Source organism: Brienomyrus brachyistius, chromosome 24 (assembly GCF_023856365.1).
Source record: "Brienomyrus brachyistius isolate T26 chromosome 24, BBRACH_0.4, whole genome shotgun sequence".
In the NCBI taxonomy this organism is placed as follows: Eukaryota; Metazoa; Chordata; class Actinopteri; order Osteoglossiformes; family Mormyridae; genus Brienomyrus; species Brienomyrus brachyistius.
Window position 1 is genome coordinate 4769396 of NC_064556.1, and position 24069 is coordinate 4793464.

The 24069-nt window shown below is 42.7% G+C and overlaps 1 protein-coding gene across 6 annotated transcripts; it reads left to right on the forward strand.

Moving 5' to 3' along the window:
• The first annotated feature begins 412 nt into the window (after nt 1-412).
• On the forward strand, nt 413-23658 carry gabra1 (gamma-aminobutyric acid type A receptor subunit alpha1). 6 transcript variants are annotated; one of them, XM_048995435.1, is made up of 10 exons: nt 413-692; nt 2370-2467; nt 5004-5116; nt 6176-6243; nt 8233-8453; nt 9559-9641; nt 10160-10303; nt 11327-11479; nt 18642-18844; nt 20283-23658. In XM_048995435.1, exons 2-10 carry the CDS (start codon nt 2391-2393, stop codon nt 20598-20600), a joined length of 1380 nt encoding a protein of 459 aa, XP_048851392.1. In that variant the 5' UTR covers nt 413-692; nt 2370-2390; the 3' UTR covers nt 20601-23658. The 6 variants fall into 6 exon arrangements, with proteins under 6 accessions (XP_048851392.1, XP_048851397.1, XP_048851395.1 ...); XM_048995440.1 differs by having other exon boundaries at nt 20289-23658; XM_048995438.1 differs by lacking the exon at nt 413-692 and adding an exon at nt 856-959.
• Nucleotides 23659-24069: the final 411 nt, after the last annotated feature.

Consider the following 24069-nt stretch of genomic DNA (forward strand, 5'->3'; position numbering starts at 1 on the left):
TCAATTCTTACGAGAATTTAAAATACCTCTTTAGCATAAAAAGCTGTTATTTACAGTTTTACGAGCCATATAGAGAAACGCACCTTGATTTTTATTAAACGTAGGATCTGTGATTGCCTTGTGTCAAAGCGATTCCGTAATGCATGGTATGTATGTTTATGAAATAAAACTGAGTTTTTTTCCTCGCAGCAAAAAACATCAGAAATCAGTGTAGTGAAGGGAAAATGGGGGGAAAAAATCGGGGGATCCGTCTGAAAATGTAAGAGGATTTGATTTTGCAGCTACTGAAAAGAGATTAAGTCGACAGCAGTGGAAGTTAAATTGTGCTGCATATAAAAAAAATGGGCGGATTGTTCTTTAGATGAGAGATTGGTACCACCTTCCATTCTAAAATAAAATCGCCCCGGCATGAAGTCACAGCCTATTTCACATCCGGTTTACCCAGGGACATATTACTATTGTCTGAGTGGAGAAAAAGCTTTATTTGCTCGCAATCTCTATATTTAAAGTAGATTTTGTAGTTAGATTAGCGATCTGCTGGGACTGGAAAGAGTTTAACTCCCCTCGCAAGGGATAGTGTGCGAGACCTGCGCAAACTCAGCATCGTCAGCAGCCGCTTCGCGAGCCTCGAGCCAAAATCCGCTAGATCTGAGATCAGTGAGGATTTTGCACGTCGGATCCATGTAGAAAAGGTAAAAATCCACGGATACAAAATAGCCGCATCTCTCCAGTATACTGTCGTACGCGGTTTAAATGTGTTTTTTTTCCCCAGTTTGATTGTGTTTTTTTTACCAGTTGAAAACAGTGGAGGGGGCGGATGGGGGTGACAAACACTGGCAGTTGTAACTGCATTGAGTTGCGCTCCGGCAATACGGGTAGATACGGCTCTGTCAAAAAAAATGGATTGCTAAGGAGTTTCATTTGAAGTAAGAAATGGCAAGTTTGGGGCTGAAGCGAAGGTGCCTTTGCTGAATATGTACATGACTCAACTGTTTGCTGTTTTTTTGCCATCTCCGGTTGTTGGATAGCAGATTTAATATCGCGGCTTAATCACTTCGCAAGGATAAAATACTGAGCGTGTGGATGCATTACGCTGCACGGATACTCATTTCGGCATGCAACTTTAGATTTATACGTATTTTAAGGACGATCGCATGCTAGTTGCAAAGTGTAGATGCGGGCTGCGTTTTTATTTTTTTTTTGTCAGCTTTATGAAATTGTGGTCGACTATAGGAATTTAAAGAGGACACGCTGCATCATATGCAGAAAAACGCTGCAACGCTAATCTGACTTTCTGCTGCCGAAATCGCGCTCCGCTTAGTACATAACGTGTGTTTCTTTGGCACGGCGGTCGTTTTCATTGCCAGGCGTCTTTGGCGTAATGTTTTTTGTATTGATTGGAGTGGCTTTCGATGGGGAAGACGAATCGCTTGATGCCCCCTACATGTGTAAATAACGCCTTTTAAGGGTCAGAGTAAATTCAGACAGGTAATCATCGGCGCACTCTCTATTATCTATCTGTCCTTCCTGGGTGTGTTTTGTGTACGAGTTTTAGCCTAGTAAATAGTGTGGAGAATGGGTATGATGATGGATGGGGCTGAATTCGCCAGTGTTTAATACGACTTGGCTGGTACTGCTTTTAATTATTATGATTAATAATAGTTTATATGCCTAAAAGTGCCATGGTTACAAACGACGTGGCATTAAGACGTTGATGTTAATCAGATGCTGTTAATAGCGAGGCGTGATTGTCGCCAGTGCTTTTCTGCTTTGTCTATTAAAATATATTCTTTTCCCCTGAAATACTTAACTGGATACGGTTACGATAATGGTCCTGCATGCATTTTGTTGATCCGATCGACGCCTGTTGGTTTTGATAAACTCAATCACGACGTGCGCTCCCGTGTGAGATCGTGAACTAATCCCGAAAAGATGTTGGGGTTTAGCAGCGAATCGCCAAGCCATACAGGCGCCCAAGTGCGCCCTTTCGTCTCTGGCTGCACTGGCGATCACTAGCAAAAAGGTGTCTGTTAGAAAGGTCGTGCTTTTTTTTATTGCAAAGACGGGTGTATGGTATGTTTAATTTAAAATATCGCTTGGATAACTGAGACGTAGGATTCGTGGGATCACCGTAGCTTAACAACAAGGCACGTCTGTACAGTTTTTATTTTCTAAACAAGCAAGAAACAAGTAAGAAAAATTTTTTTTTGGAAAGACGGATTTTAGATAAGTTGGTTTTGCTTCATATGGTTTCCTTGGATAAAATATGGCCATTCAGAAGTAAAAACAAGTTTGTGTGTATGTTTGGGTCTATTATTACAAATAGGCGTACTGGTGCATCATATACGTGTTCTCTTCTTTCCTTTCAGTGAAATTTGCATAACAAAACCATGTTTGGACGAACCGGATCGTTCGTGCTCTGCTTATGGGCCTGTGTGCTGGTGCTGCATGTGCTCTGTGGGAAAAGGTAATTATGCTTTTATACCACACTTCCATTGTCCTGGATCGATGGATAATTTTGTTACAGAAAAAAATACACTGTAAGCTCTGGCATAAGAACAATATCAATCTCGCCTCAGTAGCAAAAAAAAGGTACATTTTTCAATAGCAGCATAAAATATATTTTTTAGACATTTTCATTCTCAGTTTGCCAGGATTGTTGATACATATATAATTAAACAGTTGGGAAACGCGTACAGTTATTACGGTAATGCAGTGTCCTATATTTGTCAGCCATGTAGTATGAAATGGCATGTTGGTAATTAGAATATTATTTAAGAGCCATGCTACAAGCTAATGAAAGGCACATTCTGAAATGAGTGTTACAGACTGTGTCAGAATCAGTATATATTTTTAAGTTTAGTTACCTGGCTGGCTGGCAGACACTTATATGCAGAGGAGTTTCACAGTGCGTGTTGTAAAACATGTGCGGCGTGTTCGTTTTCTTCCGTTTCAAATGAACAAAGTGGATAGCCATGCTTCTGCCTGGGGGCTGTTTCTCAGACGAGGAGTTTTTGACCAGGGCCCTGTCAGGGTTGAGACATAACTGCCTCTAGCAGCGACTGGAAACATCACATCCCCACTGGGCATGTGACCCGGGGCCTCAGCCGTGCCCATAAAATGACAGCGAAACAAACAGTCTGATGCAGCACATCTGTTACAAAGGGGGCAGCAAAGTTAGCCAGCGGAATACTTTTCAAGAGTGAGCTGAGGTGCTAAGGGGTTTCCGCAGGGGTAATATTTAAAGCTATCCTACATAAAATTAGACTAAACCAGAAGGTATGTTTGGTCCTCTTACAGAGTCCCTACTCTAAAACCTGTAAAATTTAGGCCTAAATATATTAACGTCTGAGCATAACCATTTATCCTTAAGTGTGTCTTGCAGTCATGGTTATTAAAATAGGACACAATGATTATGTAGTAATATAGCTAGACGGAAGGGAACACATTTAGCAGAAATTCAGAAATTTGCAATACAAATTGTGTGACATACTATATTCCCAAATAATTTGTATGGCGCATCCAGTATTTTCTTTATAGTTGTGTAGTATAATGCAATGGAATATTTAATGAGACTTTTAATCTTTTCCAGGCGCCGTTGACCATAAAACCACAGCACTCGAATTTTTTCCTGATCCTTCAACTTAAAAGTCCTCCTGGACCTGCGTGTGCGATGGTCCAAATTGCTTAGTGGAAGGCTAGAGTAGGAGCACAGGGGCTATATTTAGCCAGGATTTGGCCCAATGATGGGATAACTCGGAGGAAAATGAGCAACAGCTCCTGATGGTCCGGGGAACGTGCAGCCCGCAGCGAGAAGTGTTGCTGTTCGCATGACCTGTAGGTGGGGGTGGTGTACAGTGTTTATAAGCAAGAGGGTTTAGCTTAAAAAAACACTTCCCTGATTCCTGTCTGCATGCATACTTGCATGGACTCCTCCCTCACCTGTCTCCAGAGTAATGATAATTTAAAGGAATTTGGATTATAATCCAGATTAAAATAATGCCCTGTATTATTTTTGTACAGCAGTGGTTGCTATTCTTGTGCAAACACAGCATGACAACGAGATGCACCCTTTAACGATGCGCATTCTAAAATGCGTCTTCGGATATTGCGCACGCGCATTATTTTTAGTATTTGAAATTGTGCAGAAAAAATTGTATCTTCAAAATAAAGCCATCTGTGCATGAACTACAATCTATGTCAAGCCCCTAAAAATGAAAGCAGTTATTTCATAACTAATAGACCTAAAAAAAATGTTTCCCACAATGCTCAGCACTGTGCGGTTTCAATCATGTTTACTTCAGGGATAGGTTAGTAATAAATGTGCTATTGTCACTGACATAAAACATTTTGGAAGGGTACAGATAGCATATGGTTCAGTTCCTGTATAATGAAGAATATGCAAATGAAACTAGAGAGATGCTGTGATTGTCCCTGTAAACTGCAGTACATCAGTGTAAGAATGTCCTTATTTACCAGATATCTGCCCGAAAACTCTAGAATCTTTGTGACTCAGTCCCAGCCTTCGCTGACGCTTCCGTGTTCTTCCCGTTGCTCAATCTGGACCCTCCTTGCAGGGCTACGTTAGCTAATCCCAATAACCTCCCTTTGTCCTTGGGCTGCCTCTGTGTGTGCAGACACTTTTCAAACAGTGAGTGTTTGCGGAACCAGTGATCGAGCGGTGCTTCCTGTTTACCAGAAAAACAAAGCATCAATCGAGTGAATTTCAGAGGAAAAAGGATCTTTTTTTTCCCCAGCTTTTGTTCCTAACACTGATCATATTAATCTAATTCATTTTTGTTTGTGTTTTTTCACCAAAATTTTTAGAGACATTTTTACTCATAAGTGGTGTTGCTTGGTTATTTGCTTTTTTGAATTTTTTACATTCTGTTTTGTACAAGAGCCGATCAAAATAAGGGCCAACCTGGAATGGGTTTGAATTTGTATCTTAAACGCTTTGCATCTTTTCACAACAACCCCCACGTGTCTCTCCGCTTTGCCAGTTCCGGACAGAATGGCATTTCTGACGAGCAGAAAGACAACACTACTGTCTTTACCCGCATCCTGGACAGCCTGCTGGATGGGTACGACAATCGACTTCGGCCCGGACTGGGAGGTACGGAACCACGATCTTCGTCAATAGCAATCAGTTCCCTACTGTCTCCTCCTGACTAGTCCTGCTGTTTGTAGACACAATGCTATAATTTACTTTATTGCTTGGAAAAACAAGGACTATGTGACCAGGATGAGAATGGATGTACACATCCAGACTCACGTACTCCATGACAGTTAGGAAGTTGTGGGGTATGTCTTTCCGGAGAGTTTTTTGGGCGCAGATAACCGTAAGTGTACGTGTTAAATCTGAAGCAGTCAATTCTTTCTACGTGGAAGAAGCCCTATAGGTATTTCATTCCATGAAGGTCAGTCGCATTATATTTTGTGAACAAAAAAAGTCTTGGGGGAAACATCCCTTGATTGTGTACTTGATATTCTTGCCAGCACGGCATCCGTAGAGACTAAGACTCTTTAAGATGGAGGACAAAACTGGAAAGGCAAAATTACTCTGTCACCCTGACACCGTCCACTGAAGGATGCTCGCCGACAGTTTAAGATGATCGTTTTGGCACCCTAGATGGGAAAATGACAGTTCCAATCATTTGATCACTGGGAGACCAAATCTCATCCCTTGTTGAGACTTTTTGGGTTTTATAACCGAGACTCTGGTCTTTGCCATGTTCCCCTTAGAAGCGGAGTTGAGTACACAATGGGGAACTTGCGCAGGAATGATGGTTTTTGATGGTCTGGTCAAACATAATGACCAGCATTCTTAATTCTGGGAGTTTGATTGGAAATAGCAGCGACAGCAGGGCAGATAAGAGTAGCTGAGTTCAGAGGACTGATCAGGGGTTGATCAGGAAGGCCTCTTGGCTTACGGATTGCGACTTCATTGTGCATCAGTACTCACGTTGACGCCAACGCTAGATCACATTGGCGAGTGGCGAAGCGCTGCTTGACCGGGAAAAGGAAACAGAAGCAGACAGTTAGGTGTCGGTTATCATAACGATTCCAGGATGATTAGATCAAAGCTCAGAAATGCTCCTCTGGATGAAGAAGGAACTGGGTCTAACGAAGAACGCCGATCGACACTCACTGTCCTAATTTCCTGCTTCAACAGAGCGTGTAACCGAAGTCAAGACTGACATTTTCGTGACGAGTATTGGGCCTGTCTCGGACCACGACATGGTATGCCTGTCTTCACCTCCTCTAAATGTCATCACCCTTGCATGCCTTCGTTTCCACCAATCACGAATCGGTTGCTTAGATAACATCTCTATGGGTGTCATAATTGCATCTATTTCTACTTTAGGAAAGTTAATCGATTCATTTGCACCTCCAAGGAATTAAATGTTTACTGAGAAAATCTTTAGTTCACCCTGCAGATATAGTTCTTAACACGTTCTCCTTCCGGAAATGTGATCATTCCTTGCATTCTTCATCACCTTTTTTTGTAATGCTTCTTCTAGCCGATTAATGACATTTTCATATGTCTCCTGATTCCGCCTGAACATTTTTCATAAAATCTCACAGTGACCTTTTTGCTGTCATTTTGGCCTCACCTTACTCGTTTCATAGCTCCGGGGATTAATGGGTAACTGGGGAACAGAAAGTAGAAACGGGTTGAAAACACAACATCTAAATGCCATTTTCATAGCACAGATTTTGATAGTGACACTGGAAAGTACTGACCATTTGTGCAGCATATAAATTTTACTTGCTATATATTTTAAATGTAAATTAGGAGGTGGCACAGTGACACAGTGGTTAACATTGTCACTTGACACCTCTAGGACCAGGGTTCGAATCTCTGCCATGGTTCCATGTGTTTAAGTGGAGTTACCATATCATGCATGTGTGAGTGTGCCCTGTGATGGGTTGGTGCCCCGTCCTGGATGATTCCTTGCTTTGTACGCATAGACACCAGACGTCTCATGATCTGGAATAGGACAAGGAGATACAGAAGATGGATATAAACTATTTTCCAAAAATGATACCTAAAATCTACATCTACCCTATTATTTTAAACACCAGTTCATCTATTTTTTTGATAAACAAGATTGCAAGAAGCATAATAATTAATATATATATATATATATATATATATATATATATATATATATATATATATATATATATATATATATATATGTTATTTGTTTTGTTTTAGTACATCGTCTTGAATATTACACAAAAGTTATTAGACTGACAATGTCATTACGAAACTTCTTTAGTCCTCGCTGTATTTTAATACGTTCCCTAAGGGATAAGATTAGCTTCAAAGTTCGGAACACTTAATATCTGCAAAATGCTATTAATTTCTTGACAGAGTTCCCGCAGTATTTGCTTGGACCTTTGACGTTGAGTATAATTCCCGATAACTGTAATGCATGCGCCGGGCCTGCTGCTGCATCGTTACGAAATCGGCCGCGAAATGGAATAATCATCGCCTCTCCCTCAGTCTGCACGTGTAACCTTTCGGCTCGGTCGCAGACCCGTTTAATTAACTCACTGAGAAGCAAAGCATCCTCCAGATTTTTTTATTTTTTTATTTTGGCAGCTGACTTTGTCAGGCTGTATAAATAAATTAAAGGCATGCTCTTGGCTGTCGTTGTTCGTTGTTCGTTAGCGCCTCGTCTTCCTGTAATTTCTAATTACCTACTTGGCCCAACGTGACAGGCCACACTTTATGGCTTTCGAGCACAAACAGTCTTCATTAAAGGGGAGGGCCACATTATGGGGCCCCTCTATGAGGGGGAATTTTGTGGGCCCTTGCAGAAGCCACATAACCAGAGTAGGAGAACGTGAGCAGTCCTTGTATGGGATACTGCCGGCCACCTAGCCAAGGAGAGCATCACGCTTGCTTTCTAAGCAGCAGTTGTGTCTATTTTCCGTTTATTATTATCAACGGTCCTTAGCTAACGATTTTATACAGTCTTGAAAATAATAGTTTCCCCCAGTTTTTATTCGAGAACATTCACCTACGGAAAATAAGTACTGCACCTTCAAGGTTCAACATGAATTCCACCAGGTAGTTTGACGCTTTCGGGATGCAGTTGTTTATTATTTTCTGCTTTCTGCTGCATAGTCAGTCTTTCCCCGAAGTGCAGGACCGTCCCGAGGCAGTTAAAAAAACCTACTTTCCCCTGCATCCGTTTCTCTCCGTCTCCCCGGCAGGAGTACACGATTGACGTTTTCTTCCGACAAAGCTGGAGGGACGAGCGGCTGAAGTTCAAGGGTCCCATGGCAGTGCTTAGGCTAAACAACCTGATGGCGAGTAAAATCTGGACGCCTGACACGTTCTTCCACAACGGCAAGAAGTCTGTCGCCCATAACATGACGATGCCCAACAAGCTACTGCGAATCACTGAGGAGGGGACTCTGCTGTACACCATGAGGTGAGAGAGGCACCCAGCTGTGTGCGGAATAGTCGGTCAGACCAGTCATCCCCCCTCCAGGATTTTTTAAGGTGGGGTACATAAGAGACGTACTTCATACATAGAGGGGCAAACCTTATCATTATCCAGTGATGTTTGGAACCAGTGAGTGACAGGGGAAGGGGAACCTTGGGGGCCAATTGGCTTTTAGCTGGGGCTAATGTCCTTGTGGCCCCGCCCCTGTATACGCCCTGTCCTCCTCGCCCGTACGTACCATCTTGCAGCTGTCCTTGTGGCCCCGCCCCTGTATACGCCCTGTCCTCCTCGCCCGTACGTACCATCTTGCAGCTGTCCTTGTGGCCCTGCCCCTGTATACGCCCTGTCCTCCTCGCCCGTACGTACCATCTTGCAGCTGTCCTTGTGGCCCCGCCCCTGTATACGCCCTGTCCTCCTCGCCCGTACGTACCATCTTGCAGCTGTCCTTGTGGCCCTGCCCCTGTATACGCCCTGTCCTCCTCGCCCGTACGTACCATCTTGCAGCTGTCCTTGTGGCCCCGCCCCTGTATACGCCCTGTCCTCCTCGCCCGTACGTACCATCTTGCAGCTGTCCTTGTGGCCCCGCCCCTGTATACGCCCTGTCCTCCTCGCCCGTACGTACCATCTTGCAGCTGTCCTTGTGGCCCCGCCCCTGTATACGCCCTGTCCTCCTCGCCCGTACGTACCATCTTGCAGCTGTCCTTGTGGACACAGCGGCAGATTAAGCCCCCAGTGATGTCACTTCCCCAAGCCCATAAATAAAAGAGCTGACACCCCGGGCCGCCTAGAGAGCGGCGCTAACGAGCAGGGCCGTGGACGATCCCCATAAAGCATCTCCTAAAACGTTTATCTGGAGATTAGGGCTCAGCATGGGCTCATATTTACGGCGGGGAGATGAGTAATGGCAGACAGGTACTGGATATGGGACTCTGATGGTCAATTTTTCACCACGACTGTCAGGAGAAGCCCGAGGACCCAAGGATTCGGGTGCCAACGTGTACCGTGGTGGGTCCAAGGAGGACGCCCCACAATGAAATGCACACGAGATATAAAAACTGAATCCCCCCCCTCCCCCGCTCTTACCCCCCAGGCTGACGGTGAGAGCTGAGTGTCCCATGCACCTGGAGGACTTCCCCATGGATGCTCACGCCTGCCCGCTCAAGTTCGGCAGCTGTAAGTGGAGCCATCTTCCCAGAGACACCTGGATGGGCAGCTGTGTGTGGCCAGGATTCTATTTGGGAGGGGGGGGGGAGTCCATGCAGTAGCCCACGCCATCGAGTCTGTTGACATGACGATGTCCTTCAGCATATAACAGGATGTTAAGCATCATCTCCGAAAAAGAGAATCGGAAAAAAAAACACCCAGCATGAACAAGAAACTGACCTTTAACTTTGAACTTCTCAAGGTCTTTAAATATTTTAAAATACCGATGTGTTTGCGGTAAAAAAAAAAAAATCCTCTGCAGTGGAGGAGGTCTTCTGCAGCTCGTGCTAGGCTCGATCACAGGAGAACGCACCTGTCCCGATTTTACGAGGCTCCGGTGGACACCTGCACGTTTAGTCTGACCTTTATGCTGTTATCGCTGCGATCTTCTCACAGTCCGCTGTTGTGTTGGTTATGGGACCTGATTAACGAGAAACCTGTTAATTACTGTTCCACTTAACCTCTACATTTCTGTGCATCCTGATCAGACGCTTACACGCGCGCGGAAGTCGTGTATGTGTGGACAAGGGGAGCTGCCCAGTCTGTGGTTGTGGCCGAAGACGGATCCCGACTTAACCAGTATGACCTAATGGGACAGTCTGTGGACTCTGGTGTGGTCCAGTCGAGCACAGGTCAGTCTACTGGTCAAAAGATCTTGATGTTGCTGGTTCAGCAGCAAGGATGTGCCTTGATTATAAACACAAAGCACTTTCTGGAAGGTGATTACTAGAGTTGGAAAGTTCAGGTCCAGAAAGTGAAAATCCAGACCAAGATTTTGTTTCAGCCGACTGGCTGAGTACTATGTGACTGTGACTCTATGCTCAACTGGTTGGTTGTAACAAAATCCTGGTCTGGATTTTTACTTTCTGGACCTGAAATTTCCACCTCTGATTATTAGCTTGAATTTTCTGTGATCCTTGAAGTGCTGGCCGTAAAGTCAAAATGCTGATGAGAAAGACGAAATCATTCACTAAGAGACAACATAAAGTTTTTGAATGTGTAGATTAATAGGACAGTATAGAAGAGCATACTTCTAGTTGAAAATGGCATGACAGAGCAAAACCATTCATTTCAATGTAAATTCTTTAGAATCTACTTCCAGGTCAATGGATATATTGTCAATTTCAAGTGCTGTTAGATTCCTCTTAGTAAATCTCCCTAATCAGTAAGAACTTCATTTCTTTCACTGCCAAAAGGAGTTATTGATTTCTACCCCTACCTAGCAGATACCCCATATAAGATAATTGGATTAATATTTATTACTGTTACCTTGAATTTAATATTTCACTTTATAAACGTGATGACTACATAATTTGGCCGCCAAGCATAACTGCACCAGTATCGATAAATCCCCACAGCAGTAAAACCAATCCGCATACAAAAGAACTTATCGAGCAAAATATTTCATGCCATATATTGCACTGAAGGTAGCGTTCCTTTGATTGTATTGCAATACAAGCATCAATGGTGCATAAAAGTTTGCTTTTTGTGTGAAAGACCTGGATAACAGTCCTGGCGTAATGGTTGAGGTAGAGATATTGAATTTGGATGAACTGGTTTTTTTTTTAATGCAAGGACATGGTGAAATAACATAAATCAATGCAAGAGTAAAATTTTGATTAAATAAAATGTGTTTTTTTTTTCCCCTCTCGCAGGCGAATATGTTGTCATGACAACACATTTCCACTTAAAGAGGAAGATTGGCTATTTTGTCATCCAGACCTACCTGCCCTGCATAATGACAGTGATTCTATCCCAAGTGTCATTCTGGCTCAACAGAGAATCTGTCCCTGCAAGGACTGTGTTCGGTGAGTAGCAGTTATTTGAAAAATGCACTCGCTTAATTCCCAAAAGTGTGGGGGGGGGCTATAAAGGATGACCTGGAATGACCCCCCCCCCCTTCAGTCTGATGGAGTTTTTTTTTCTCATATTGTGCTTTAAATTACTGGGGGGTGAGTTTGGCCCATCCTCAGAGGCCTGAATTCAGGCACCGGCTCGTCGGACTGATGCACCCCCGGGTCACCAGGCAACGGTAACCGCGGGGACCGCCAGTTCTGAGTGTGGCCCCTGCGGAGTTACGTAAGGGAGAACGTCGCAGAGCGTTTTTCTAATCTTCCTGCCGCGCACCTGTCCTCACTTTACCTTCTGTCATAGTTCAGGGGGCGGAACATTCAGTGTCTGAACGCCCATTAGTCTGTCCTTAAATCGCGCGCAAGTGTCTGCTCATCAGTCACGGAGCTTTTGCGTTCTTCCGATGATTTATTTTTTTTTATTTGAATGAGATAGCTGCCGGCTCAGTGGGTAGCTTAGCACCTCTAGGGTGTGACAGAGCAGTGTGGCCACAAAACTCTTTGGCTAATTCTCACTTATGAGCATCTAACAGTGGGTAGCGCTGCGTGCCTGTGATTATCTGGGAAGCCCCTTTGAGTCAGGTGAGCAGGTTTGTGTGTGTAATTCACTATCTGGGCTTTACAATTCCAGAACGGCGTGGGGGGAAGGGGGTGTTTTCTCTGTTTTGCAAAATCTCATCGTTCATGTTCTGCTACACATATAAGTTATATCGGTATCACGTCGGTATCAGCCAGTTTTCGCTAAAAAGTTAGACATCGGCACTGGTCCGATGTGAAATCTTGACCAAAGTTAACAATGATAATATTATGGAGATGATTTGCCCTGGAGGATTTTTTTTTTGCGTGATGGAGGACGAGGGATTGCGTCTCATTCACCACGCAAAAGAGATCTCGAAGTACCGGCCAGCGAGACGGTTTTTATATGGCTTGTGACGTGCTTTTAATTCGTTGTTAAATCCGGCCCTGAGACTGATCCCTGATTTTCCACAGAATAAAAACACTGTGATGGACAGGACAACGCAGAGCGACTGCCGTGTTATAATGAGGCAGTTGCCGCGGCGATTTTGTTTAACAAGCCGCAGTCATCCGCAGCACTGGTGCTCTAAGAGTGACTCAGTCTCCAATGGCTATAGCTACTTAAAATATCCCACTTACACACATTGCTGTGGAGGGCAGCTGCATTCTCTGAGTTAAATTAAGCATTAAATTAGACATATAGGTCTGATCCCAGGGGTGGTGCTGGTGGTGGTGGTGGGGGGGGGTGTAGGTTTAATCCCAAGGGTGGTACTTAACCTAGGAGGGACAAACATCATCAGAGGACAGCGGTAATATTAGCGGGATGTGTGATGTGATGGTGTCGTCCGGTAAGGTAAGGTTTGAGGCACTGTGCTGCCCTTAAAGGGTAAAGTCAAAGGTTAGTAAGCACTCAGGTACAGCGTTAAGGACGTACCGCTGCCGCTTAAGCACAAGCGTATATAGCGGATCGGACTCTCTGGAAGAGGTAGGTGTGGGATGCTGTCTCTGTGCTGGCTGAAGCCGTGTTACTATAGTCTTCAGTTTTGGTTTTGATGCCATTTTCGATTGTCAAATGAAACGGAGGTTAGTTTCAGTTCATTTTTTAGTGTGATATCATTCGTTTTTATTTATTTCTATTTATATATAGTTTTTTATGCACTTTTAATTTACATTCTTCTACGGATAGCCTGAGAGTTGCCGAGCTATTTTATGTGTCTGATCTTCAGAGAATTCTAAACGAATACACAGTGCATGTCATGTATTGATGTCATCAGAACAGGTTCCAGGCATTATTAATAATTGACGATAAACAAATCATTGCTTTAGCTAAATGGAATTTCGAAACCATAACAGAGGATATTTGTTTTTATTTTGTTTCAGTTCGTTTCGGAAGCAATATTTATAGTTTTCGTTTAGTTGGATTTTTAAAAAATTAGTTCTTGCATCTTATTTTATTTTAGTTTACGAAAATATCTTCTTCTAGTGCTAGTTTTCATTAACAGTAATACCCCTGAGTCCATAGGGCTCAATATTGCAGTTAGGCCCAGTTGTGAGGCTCAGTCTTTCATAAACATAATTATGTTTTACAGAGGTAAAACACAGTAATATTATATCAAAACTGACTTATGACCACAATTGAACCTCTTTGTCTCATGACAAAATAACTTCGTTCAACTGCACTAGTTTTTTGAAGAAAACGGAGAGAAAATTACAGTTGCCTACAAAATCCACAACAAAATCAAGGCAAATCAGTTTCATCGTCGGCGTAGATGCTGTGTTTTTGGGCAGTATTTGTCGCAAGGGGAAAGGGGAGATTCTGTTGTGCTGGTCACTATATACGGTCTTAATCTAATCCTGAATGGTCATCCTGGTCCCTTGGGGGTGGTTGGAGTTAATGGAAATATGACTGAAGAGCTTAATTCCAGTGTCACACTTTAAGCAGCCTGGTGTGTTTACTGAACTGTCCCACCGCCCTGTTTGAAGTGACTGCTGATTGGTTTTCAAGTCCCAGTTCCCATTATGTTCTCTGTCCGCATTCCGTCCATTTTACGGTGACCATGACAACCAATCCCAGACACTATGAGTCAGGACGGGATTTGTGAAAAGCCGTTTCAATTAAAAGGACTTGAATTTCATTTAAGCCTCGAGTTCTTGCCGCCGTGCCGATCGGCCAGTCTCCGATAATCATGCGCGTGTCACTAATTTGAATGTGAAACAGCTGGATGAGTCGTTCAATCAAGGAAACGAACCAGTCAAAGCGCAAGACGAGCTGAACCATTTAGCCAATCACAGGAGCCTTTCGGTTTTAAAATAGTTTGTAAAACCTGAAGTAGCTCATAGCGTCCCCCTAATATGGCAAACTGTTGGCAAAGTGTCACCTTAGTTCATTTTTCTTCCTGCCTTTGTTACGGCCCATGAAAATAGCCACTTGAGGCTTTTGTGCCATAGTGGCAAAGTGGCCTCACAGCCAGGGGACACTGCTGTGGTTTCGGTGGATGTTGCTTCGGAGAATTTATGACTGCTGTGAGTGTGGGGCTGGGGGTTGGATGCTGGATGGTCTATTCACCGGTGCACAAGACAGGACTTGACTTTAGCTAACGAGGTCTTAGTAGTGACTAGTTCCAATATTGGTGTGCAGCCATTTTGATTGGCTGTGTTAGTTTCTTGTGCCTGGAGAGTTTTGAACCGTTTGAACCACTGCGGTGTAGGTTTGCTGTCCTGATACCTGCCGACGATCTCTAATGACATTCCTCAGATGTGTTTGCTCTCTTGCTGTCACTCTGATTAATCTATGTTAATTTCTTCTTCATCTCCTGCAGTGTGTGTGTGTGCCGGAGCACGCCTTGTTAAAATATGTGCACTGCCTTAATCAAATTTCGCTGGACTAAATTGAGTGGAAGAGTCCCAACAATCGAGTTATACATCAGTCAATTCCTTTCAAGAACTTTCCAGATGACTGGCTGAGTTCATTCAGGGCCCATAACCTTACTAAAGTCCACTGGGGCTTTTGACGAGAAGCAGGGATGAGAAAAGCTGCCAGATGGAGTCTTTGAGAATAACATTACGCTCATGGGAGTTTTACCTACACAAAAAATGTTCTGAGGGCAGAGGGAAAAATGATCAGTTATCAGCTATAAGACATTGGAGTTTTACTTACATAAAAAAGGTCTGAGAGCAAGAAGGAAAAATGATTGGTTCAGAGAGATAGCCAATGAGATTGTAGAGGAGGTGGGTGCAAGCAACTAGAGGAGGCAGGACCAACCAATCAGATGTGTTGTTCCAGCCTCCTCTATTGCTTGGACCCACCTCCTCTGCAGTCTGATTGGTTATCTCTCTGAACCAATCATTTTTCCTTCTTGCTCTCAGACCTTTTTTATGTAAGTAAAACTCCTATGTCTTATAGCTTCAAAGATTCAAAATCTGCAAGGATAACAAAGGCACACCTGCATTAAGCATTCTGTTACACCAAAAACCCATTTGGGATTTTTGTTACTTCACAAGGGACCAACTCCTGTGCCCCATTTTTTTTGTGGTACAGACGGAAATCATTCATCCTGAAATACCTTATTGGCCCGAATATACAACAGTGCTTTTTTTTTTTAAAAAAAAAAAAAACAAAAGTACTTACCTCTAATAAACTGGGGCCATCATATTCAAGGACTAGAATTTCAACTTCATCACAGGAATACAACAGTAGATGGCTTAAATTATCTGCTGTACGATGACGTTATGAGGTCGCGTAATCACTATGGTTATCAACGTTTCAGCACACCACTCGTGCAAGGCCCCCGAGCCATACTTTTTCTTTGTTCTGATCCCACCCCCTGTCTATGATTGGCTGACATATATGTGATGCCGCAGGGTTGGTCAGCACGTCTAATGTTTACAGCTTCGGACCGCGTTGCTCGTGTCGTAGAATTTGATAATGGTGAACAATGTAACCGCGTGATGTTTGCTGTGGAATGCGTGTGGCTCGTTAGCTTGTAGCCATGAGTGTCGTGTAAACTGTTGGCATCCCTGCCTGTGCCGCTGCTGGTATTAAACCAATAGTGGCCATTAATAAAGAGAGCGGCATTCATTTTAACAGAGCTGTCATCTCCTTTTCTAAAATGACGATAAATTTTTCTTTTTTGTGATCATTTATGTGGATTTTCTGAATCAAATATTCTGCGCCCTCCAGGATTGTAGAGTTTGTAATATCTATCTGTCCCCCCCCAAATAATTCATTCGTTTATCAGAATGTTTGCGGTTTAATAATCTTGTGGTAATACGATTGTCTGTGGTTGCTTTTTAACACTGATGGCTTCTTAAATGTTATTGTCAAATAAAATGATATTGCGTCATAAACATACCATTTGGTATCCTAAAGACGTTCTTCCACAAATATTCAAGTTAAGATGGTAGTTTTCCGAGTTACATGGTTTTGCCTGTATCTGTAATTGTCCAGCCCTGGATGATAGATTTGGACTTAAACCTGTATCTGATACATTTATTCTATTGAAACCAATACCAAAGCGTCAAAGCATTAGTTCCAGTGATCACTGGTATGGTCCTTACTATGGTAATTTGCAGGTGGCTTTTCAGGATACATCTGTGCGGTAATGGATTAGGACGGTTTTTCACGACTTCATGACACTTCTGTGTAGTAGAACAATAACAGTAGGAGATGATGGAGAAAACCACAAGATACTTCTAGGTTATGGATGAGTAGAGAACATTCATGAGGGCAACAACTCAGAGACACTTCTGCATAGTAGTGAAGACCGATTCATGTTGTAACAGAACAAGACCACCTTCTTGATGGAGATGACTTCCATTATGAAGTTGGAACAACGTCGAGTTATTTGCAGGTGGTAATGGAGCAGCACCAACTTCAGGAGGGAAACACATACACAAGTACTGTGTTCATTGCTAAAAGCAGAGAGATTTTACCATTTATAGGCTTTCAGAACCATGCGGTGAACCTGTGTTTCTGTGGTAAGAATGATGTGATCTTGGCAGTTGACAAAGCCAGCAATCAAAACACAGCTACAAAGCTCTGAATTCAGTATAAACCCATCGCTTCCATGCACAATCATCACGCCCAATGCGACGCCATCGAACTGACATAGGCTTTGCGTGAGCAAAGGCCGGATGAGTCACCTGCACTCATTCAGAACAACGAGCGATTAAATAACTCTGATGAAAAGCGACAAGAAGCTGGAGCATAATTGTTCACGGTAGACCGCTTTCGTCGTTTTTTTGTTTGTGTGAGTTAGTCACGGTGCATACATGGGGTTTAAATACCTTCTAACCAATTTCCCAGCAAAGAGACGCTACACTGAATACATTCTACGGTCTCGTCGGACATAAATTCCGCCGCAGTCGCTGGGAGTATTTTTTTTTTCCCTACTTTTTTTTTTTATGCCGAAACAGATGTCGTCCATATCTCAGGCACGCGCTGAAGCGTCCGTCAGCAGCAGGGACGTTCTTGCTCAGCTTCTCTTTGCCCCCCCCCCCGCCCCCCCCGCACTAAACAGAGAATAATACAAGGAGGATTTAAAATGCACAGTCACGCTGTTCCCCTTTGGCAGTGGTGTGACCAGAATCCAGGCCAAGGTCAAAGTGCAATGGAGAGTAGAAAAATGTCACACAGCCCGCAGTGTAATTCCGACTGGATTATTTGTCATGAAAGCTTAGAGTTCGTCCCTCCTCTTTCTGCAGCAAAACCAGGGAGAGAAGAGACCCTCAGTATCCCCCGTTTTGTGAGAATTTCAGGGGTTATGGATATTCGGAAGGGGAATTTTTAAAAATGAATTGATAGAAATCTGCTACACAGGAAAAGCCTTTCACAGTCCAGCAGATTATAAGTGCCCAGTGTTAGTGGCAGCTAGCGAAGACTGAGATCTGTGGACCGAATGCCTCTGTGTCTGAGGGGCACGCTTGTCGTCGGAACTGGCCGGCTTCCCTCTTCTGCATGGGCTGACCATTCACACTTGCACAGTAGGGTAATGTACCGCAGATCCAAATACAGTTCAGCAAACAAAACAAATGTCAGACGTCACACACTGGTAAAAGTTACAGTTCAACGTGCTCTCTCAAGTATCCCATCCGTAAATGAATAACTTTGATGCGCCATGTTTGCCGGGATCTATTTTTAGATCCATTAAAGCAGTTTTTCCAACCCAGCCCTCGGGGACCCATAGACGGTCTTCAGTTTTTGCTCCCTCCTAATTCCCTGTCTCCTACCAGGAGCTGGGAGGCAGCAAAAACACGGACTATCTGCGGGTCTCCGAGGACCGGATTGGGAAACACTGGATTAACGGGTTTGTGTAAAAGAATAAGTCAGACCTTGGATCCTCATTTTTTTGTTCAGGATAAAAAAAAACAACAAAAGAGCACGACCTCACTATGGAGTTTGCCGTCCTCTTGGTAAAGAGTCTACATGTAAAATGGTTTCTAACATTTTATCTGTTTTTATGCGTAGGCTCCATAAGGTCAGCTCATGAGTAAAGCTCGGTATGATTTCACCAAGGGACAGTGTGTAGCCTCCCCGTAGGATTCTGAGGTAATGACTGTATTGGTCACATGTGCTTGTACTTCGTATTTGTTCCCGTCTTCGCAGGGGTGACCACCGTACTGACCATGACCACGCTCAGCATCAGCGCGAGAAACTCCCTCCCCAAGGTGGCCTACGCCACCGCCATGGACTGGTTCATCGCTGTCTGCTACGCCTTCGTCTTCTCCGCGCTCATCGAGTTCGCTACAGTCAACTACTTCACCAAGCGGGGCTACGCCTGGGATGGCAAAAGTGTGGTGCCAGAGAAGGTGCGTTTTTGTGTCCTTTGACGTTGCTTAGCACGTTAGCACGTTAGCACGTTAGCACGTTAACGATTAGCCTAGTCCAATGGTCCTCAACCTGGTCCTCAGTGAACCCCACATGGGCGTCGCCGCCGTTAAATCTGAGGGGGACGTGTTCCCCTCATATTTCATAATTATTTGTTTGGACTCCCCCCCCCCCCCCCCCCCTCCCCCCACGTTCAACATAAAATATTAGTTTTATGCCAGTGTGTCCCCCCGCACATTGAAAATGCTTCTGACGTCCCTGGAACCCCAGTCCACATTTTTGCTTCCCCCCCCTAGCTCCCAACACGCCTGTACCAGGTATTCTGTGTTCTTCATTGACTGGGAGCTGGGAGGAAGCAAAAATGTGGACCGGAAAGACTGGGTTAAGAAACACTGGCATAAACCGTTCGCTGGTGAAATCTCAGACAAAAGCGATGGGTTCATTACCATGTGTTTCTCATTACCATGTGTTTTTAAATCGGATTTAAATGTCTTGAAAAGCCTCCTGTTACACCATCTTAACACTGTCATGCACATTATAACATTATCCCATGAATTGAAACAAGACAAAAGAATAAGAGTCTCAAAACTCTTCACAAGATGAGTTCACGCATGTGTCATAACTCGTTATAGTAACCACGACTGGGAATGCAGCCCAGTGACACCTCCATAAGTAATGTCAAAATTAATATTAAATTAAATCTCAGAACGGCAAAATATTTAACACTTCCTCCTGCTAGAAAATAAGCGGCAAGATAACGGCCAAAGCGGCGAAAATAACAAAATGGGAGATGCAGTTTTGACTGGAAAATTGACAGCGTTTATGTTTGAAAGTGATAGCAGTGATACTGCTGTGTCGTTCCATGACGTATATTTATTCATACTCTGTGACAAAAGGGATTATATCGAGCTTGGTACTATGTGTGGCATTAACTTTTAAGTCACTTTGTAATATCCTTTTATCGTAATACCAGTTTATGACTGTTGTCTTGGGGGCCATGACATTTCATCAGACGCTATAACCTGTTACGGCATGTTTATGATGCCATAATGTCTGGAAGTATCAAAGTGTACCCACACATCTTTATTATTGCAACGGGTACTACTTAATGGGAAGTGCGTAAAAATCATTTAAGGAAGCTAATTTGATTTTGCTGAGACCGACACATTAATAATGTGCTTCTTCAATATTTGAATTACTGCCTTATTCAAGCCTGCTTATTAGCGGTACAAATTAAATACTGGGAAATATTAAATGTTGTACATCAATTTTTCCGTTATAATTACTTTTGTGTAATATTTGCAGAACATTTAATTTGGTTTAACAACAGCAAGTTCAGTCACAGTCATACAGTTGCTATTCCTCCCCCCTCAGAAGGATATGCACTTGTCCTTATTGAAGTATTGTTATTTTGCCCAGCAAAAGAAGAAGAAGGAGTCACTTCTGAAGAAGAACAACACGTATACTGCCACAACTGCGACGGCCTTCGCACCAAATATCGCTAGAGATCCCGGACTGGCCACCATCGCCAAAAGTGCCCCCCCTCCCCCCACCGAGCCAAAAGAGGAGCCCAAACCCAAGCCCCCGGAAGCCAAGAAGACCTTCAACAGCGTGAGCAAGATTGACAGGATCGCCAGGATAGCCTTCCCCCTCCTCTTCGGTACCTTCAACCTTGTCTACTGGGCCACCTACTTGAATAAGAAACCAAAATTGCAAGGGATGCCTCAGCCTCACTAATCTGGAGGTTCACTTTCGTTTTGCGTTATATTTTTTGGGGAGGGGGGAGGGGACACAGGGAATGATATTTTCCCCCCCGGAGAAGTCTGTCATGTTCAAGTTGACACATTGTTTCTATGTGTATCAAAGATAATATTGTACCTTAAATTAGGAAAACAAAAAGGAGATTCTAGAATTCCAGAAATGTGGTTTAAACGAATGGGAACCTTTAAGGAATCGCTCTGCTGTTAAAATACGCTAAAATATATACATGAGAGAATGCTAAACTACCAATGCACATAGCCTAACAGCTAGCCTAACGGGCCTCCCTCGTCTCGGTTTCCATCCCTTATTTTGCTTCACAACATCATTACTTTTAAACCGGTCTATTAAAAAAAATGGGAAAAAAGTTGCATGGAATTTTATTCACTACATTTTCAAAATCCGTTAAAAATTCTTACAGATTTACGTAATTTCACTCGCAGAGGTTACCTTGAATCCAAGGTATTCAGCTAGTTAGCTAATCTTCCACATTTAGCAGTAGTATATTTAATGTTCGGATCTATTTGTTTTTTTTTTTTTTAATTGCGATAGGGTTTCAGCAATAGCAATAAAACACGTCTCAGTGGATTCTATTCATGAATTTAAAAAAGGAAAAAAGTTCATTAGAGTATTACATGGAACAATAAGCAGACTATTTAGTTTTATTGTAAATATTACCAAGTGTTAGAGATGTCAATATTACGTTTAAGCTTTGTAAAACGTAACTATAAGATATACATATTCTATATGTGGAACAGAACAGCTTTTAAAAGCTCAGTGTAAACAAAGGATGAGGAAGTTCATGGATTTTAAGTGACTGTTTCTTTACCAGGCTAGAGTTCTTCTAAATACTGGTTTATGTTCCCAGTGTTAAACACCTAAGTCAAATAAAATTAAGAACAAAAAACAAAAAAAAAAAACTGATGAATATATGTGTGTATTTACACACCAACATGCGTTCTAAGAAGGATCAGCAAGATGTAAGAATGTAAATGTAATATTTAAATGTCGGAATGCATTTTATATTTATCACTTATTATATATTTTGATTTATTATAGAACAGACATTTGTAAATGGTTTTGTCAGAGCTGAATAGTTCTTTGCATCGTTTTTTTTTTTCGGTTGCCACTGGTAGCTGGTTACATTGACCGTGAAGAGCAGTGCCTTTTCCACTTGAAGGGATGAACTAAGACAGATTGCGTTCCGCAGATTGTGAGAAGTCCGTCCGCTGTGTTCTACGTTGTCCTGATACAGTTCGACTCTTTCGTTTTGACTTTTCACTGAAGGTCGGAACATGCCAGCTGCACTGCCTTCCATCCCACATGCCCTCAGTAGCTTGTCATCGTCGTTTTTATTACGATTACTGCATTCTGTTTGTCTGTTACAGAAAAACGCTACCTAGCCTTGTACATTAGTACTGCACCCTGCACATAATGATGTCTTCTGCTGTTACAGTAACAACAAAATGTTTTATTTTTGTAGCCAGATGTCCTGTATGAGAACGTTCCAACAAAACCAAAATAAGCCACTTTAGAGTTTTTTTTTCCAGTGAGTGATTTCACAACTCGGCATATCTTGTTTCATTTCTTTTAATGTAGCAATATAGCGAGAAAGGGCTTTTTAGTGACCAGGAGATATTTTATTGGGTAACTAAATTTATTTGGCAATCGCAATGGTAGCTTTATGTTGGCGTCAAAGAAATATATAATTTAGTACGTCGAATTCAGGAGACTCTGGTGGGTGAAGGTTTTTCCTCGATGTTTGATTCTGTTGGAAAACGAATTGCTTGTGGGCGGGGTGGGTTTGTGAAGGAAGGCGTTCGATTTCAGGCCGTGGAATGCTTTGGGACGGTTCCTGCTACACGAATAGCAAGAGGAAATCACACGTTTTAAGGGTTCAAACACAGCAGCCCGAATATGAGGAGGACTGATTGAATCGGAATGGGGTTTAGTCTCATGGGGGGGCTGTTTTCCCCTGCAGATTGTATGTAAACTCTCTGTCCATTTCAAACTGCTGTATGCCCTTGTCACATGTTGTATAAACACATACAAATGGATAGATTTGCCAATTAAAACATACTGTACGGATGTTTATTATCATGAAAGTACATATATAAATACAAATATAAATATATATATATACATATAAATATTTACTTATAGTACAGATAGGTATTGTTTGTAAGAGACTAGTAGTATGCATTTTGCACATTAGAAGCTTAATTTACATTTACGTAGTCAGCTTCGTGCTATGCAAGAACACTATTGTTTTCCTTCCATATTTCAGATCGACCAGATGTTATATAAAGCTTAACACTTTGCTAAAGACAATGCATTCTGCTTTTTTTTGCCCCTCTTCATAATTTTTGTCAAAAACAAGCCAAAAATAATTTTTTATTCGAATAGCTATTCGGTTCTTGGTCAAGGTTACAAAAAAAAAACGACGTGGGGATGTTAATTGTACGTAAGCTTAATATCATGGCAATAACATTTCAAGGTGATGCATGTTGCGAATTAAGATTTGAGATGCCTGTGCAGACATCGATTCAAAGCATATGCTGGTGTTGTAATAAGCTGGAAACGAGTTTCGAGTGAAGAAAAAAAAAAAAACGTGTCAATTGTCCATTTCACCAATATCATTTTTATTCATCACAATGTTTGTAGTTAATTTCTGCTTCACAAGTGAATCAGGTTCCATGGTATGTTGTGGAAGAATTGGAATACAGTCATGAATACATGAGCACCCAAATGTGTCAGACACACTGCAGGTCATTATTTCGGGCAGCAGTTATAAAATAAAAGTATAACGTTCTAAGTCAGGCATCGTGCACTTCCACTCACCTGTGTGTTATTCTTCCACGTATGTATTATGCACAGATGTGTAGCACCTTAACATTAGCAATCGAAGTCAGTCTGTATTTAGGTTCCAGCTGATCTGGTTTTCTTCTCGAACGTGGGTGTCTGTTAACCCTGTTAACATATGCCTCCATTTGTGTTTGTTTTAAAGAGAAAATAAAGACTTAACTGGAAAACGAAACTTGCTAATGGGGGCATTCGGGGTTCATTTGGAGGACAGAAGTGCGCTGTCGGATTCGGTATCGCTTTACGCTCCGCCGGACTGCTACGGCGTGCCGAACCTCACCCGTCCGTCGAATCGGGTACATTTCAGCTACTCCCTGGGTGAAGACAGAGACGATCAGCAGCTCTCGCGCTGGGAGGGGGGGGGGCAACGGCTGGGCCTCGGACCCTGTTCAACATTCTGTTAATGTTTGGTTTTCGTTACCATGCGGCACCCGTATAGCTAGATGATCTGCGTTACTATTCAAATAAAAGAGAAAAAGGTTACATTCATTTTTTATCACATTGAATAAACTCCAAATATGAGGACATTAAGTATTTAAGTCATACATCAAAAGAAAAACAGAAAAAAGTCATACATTTTTTGATC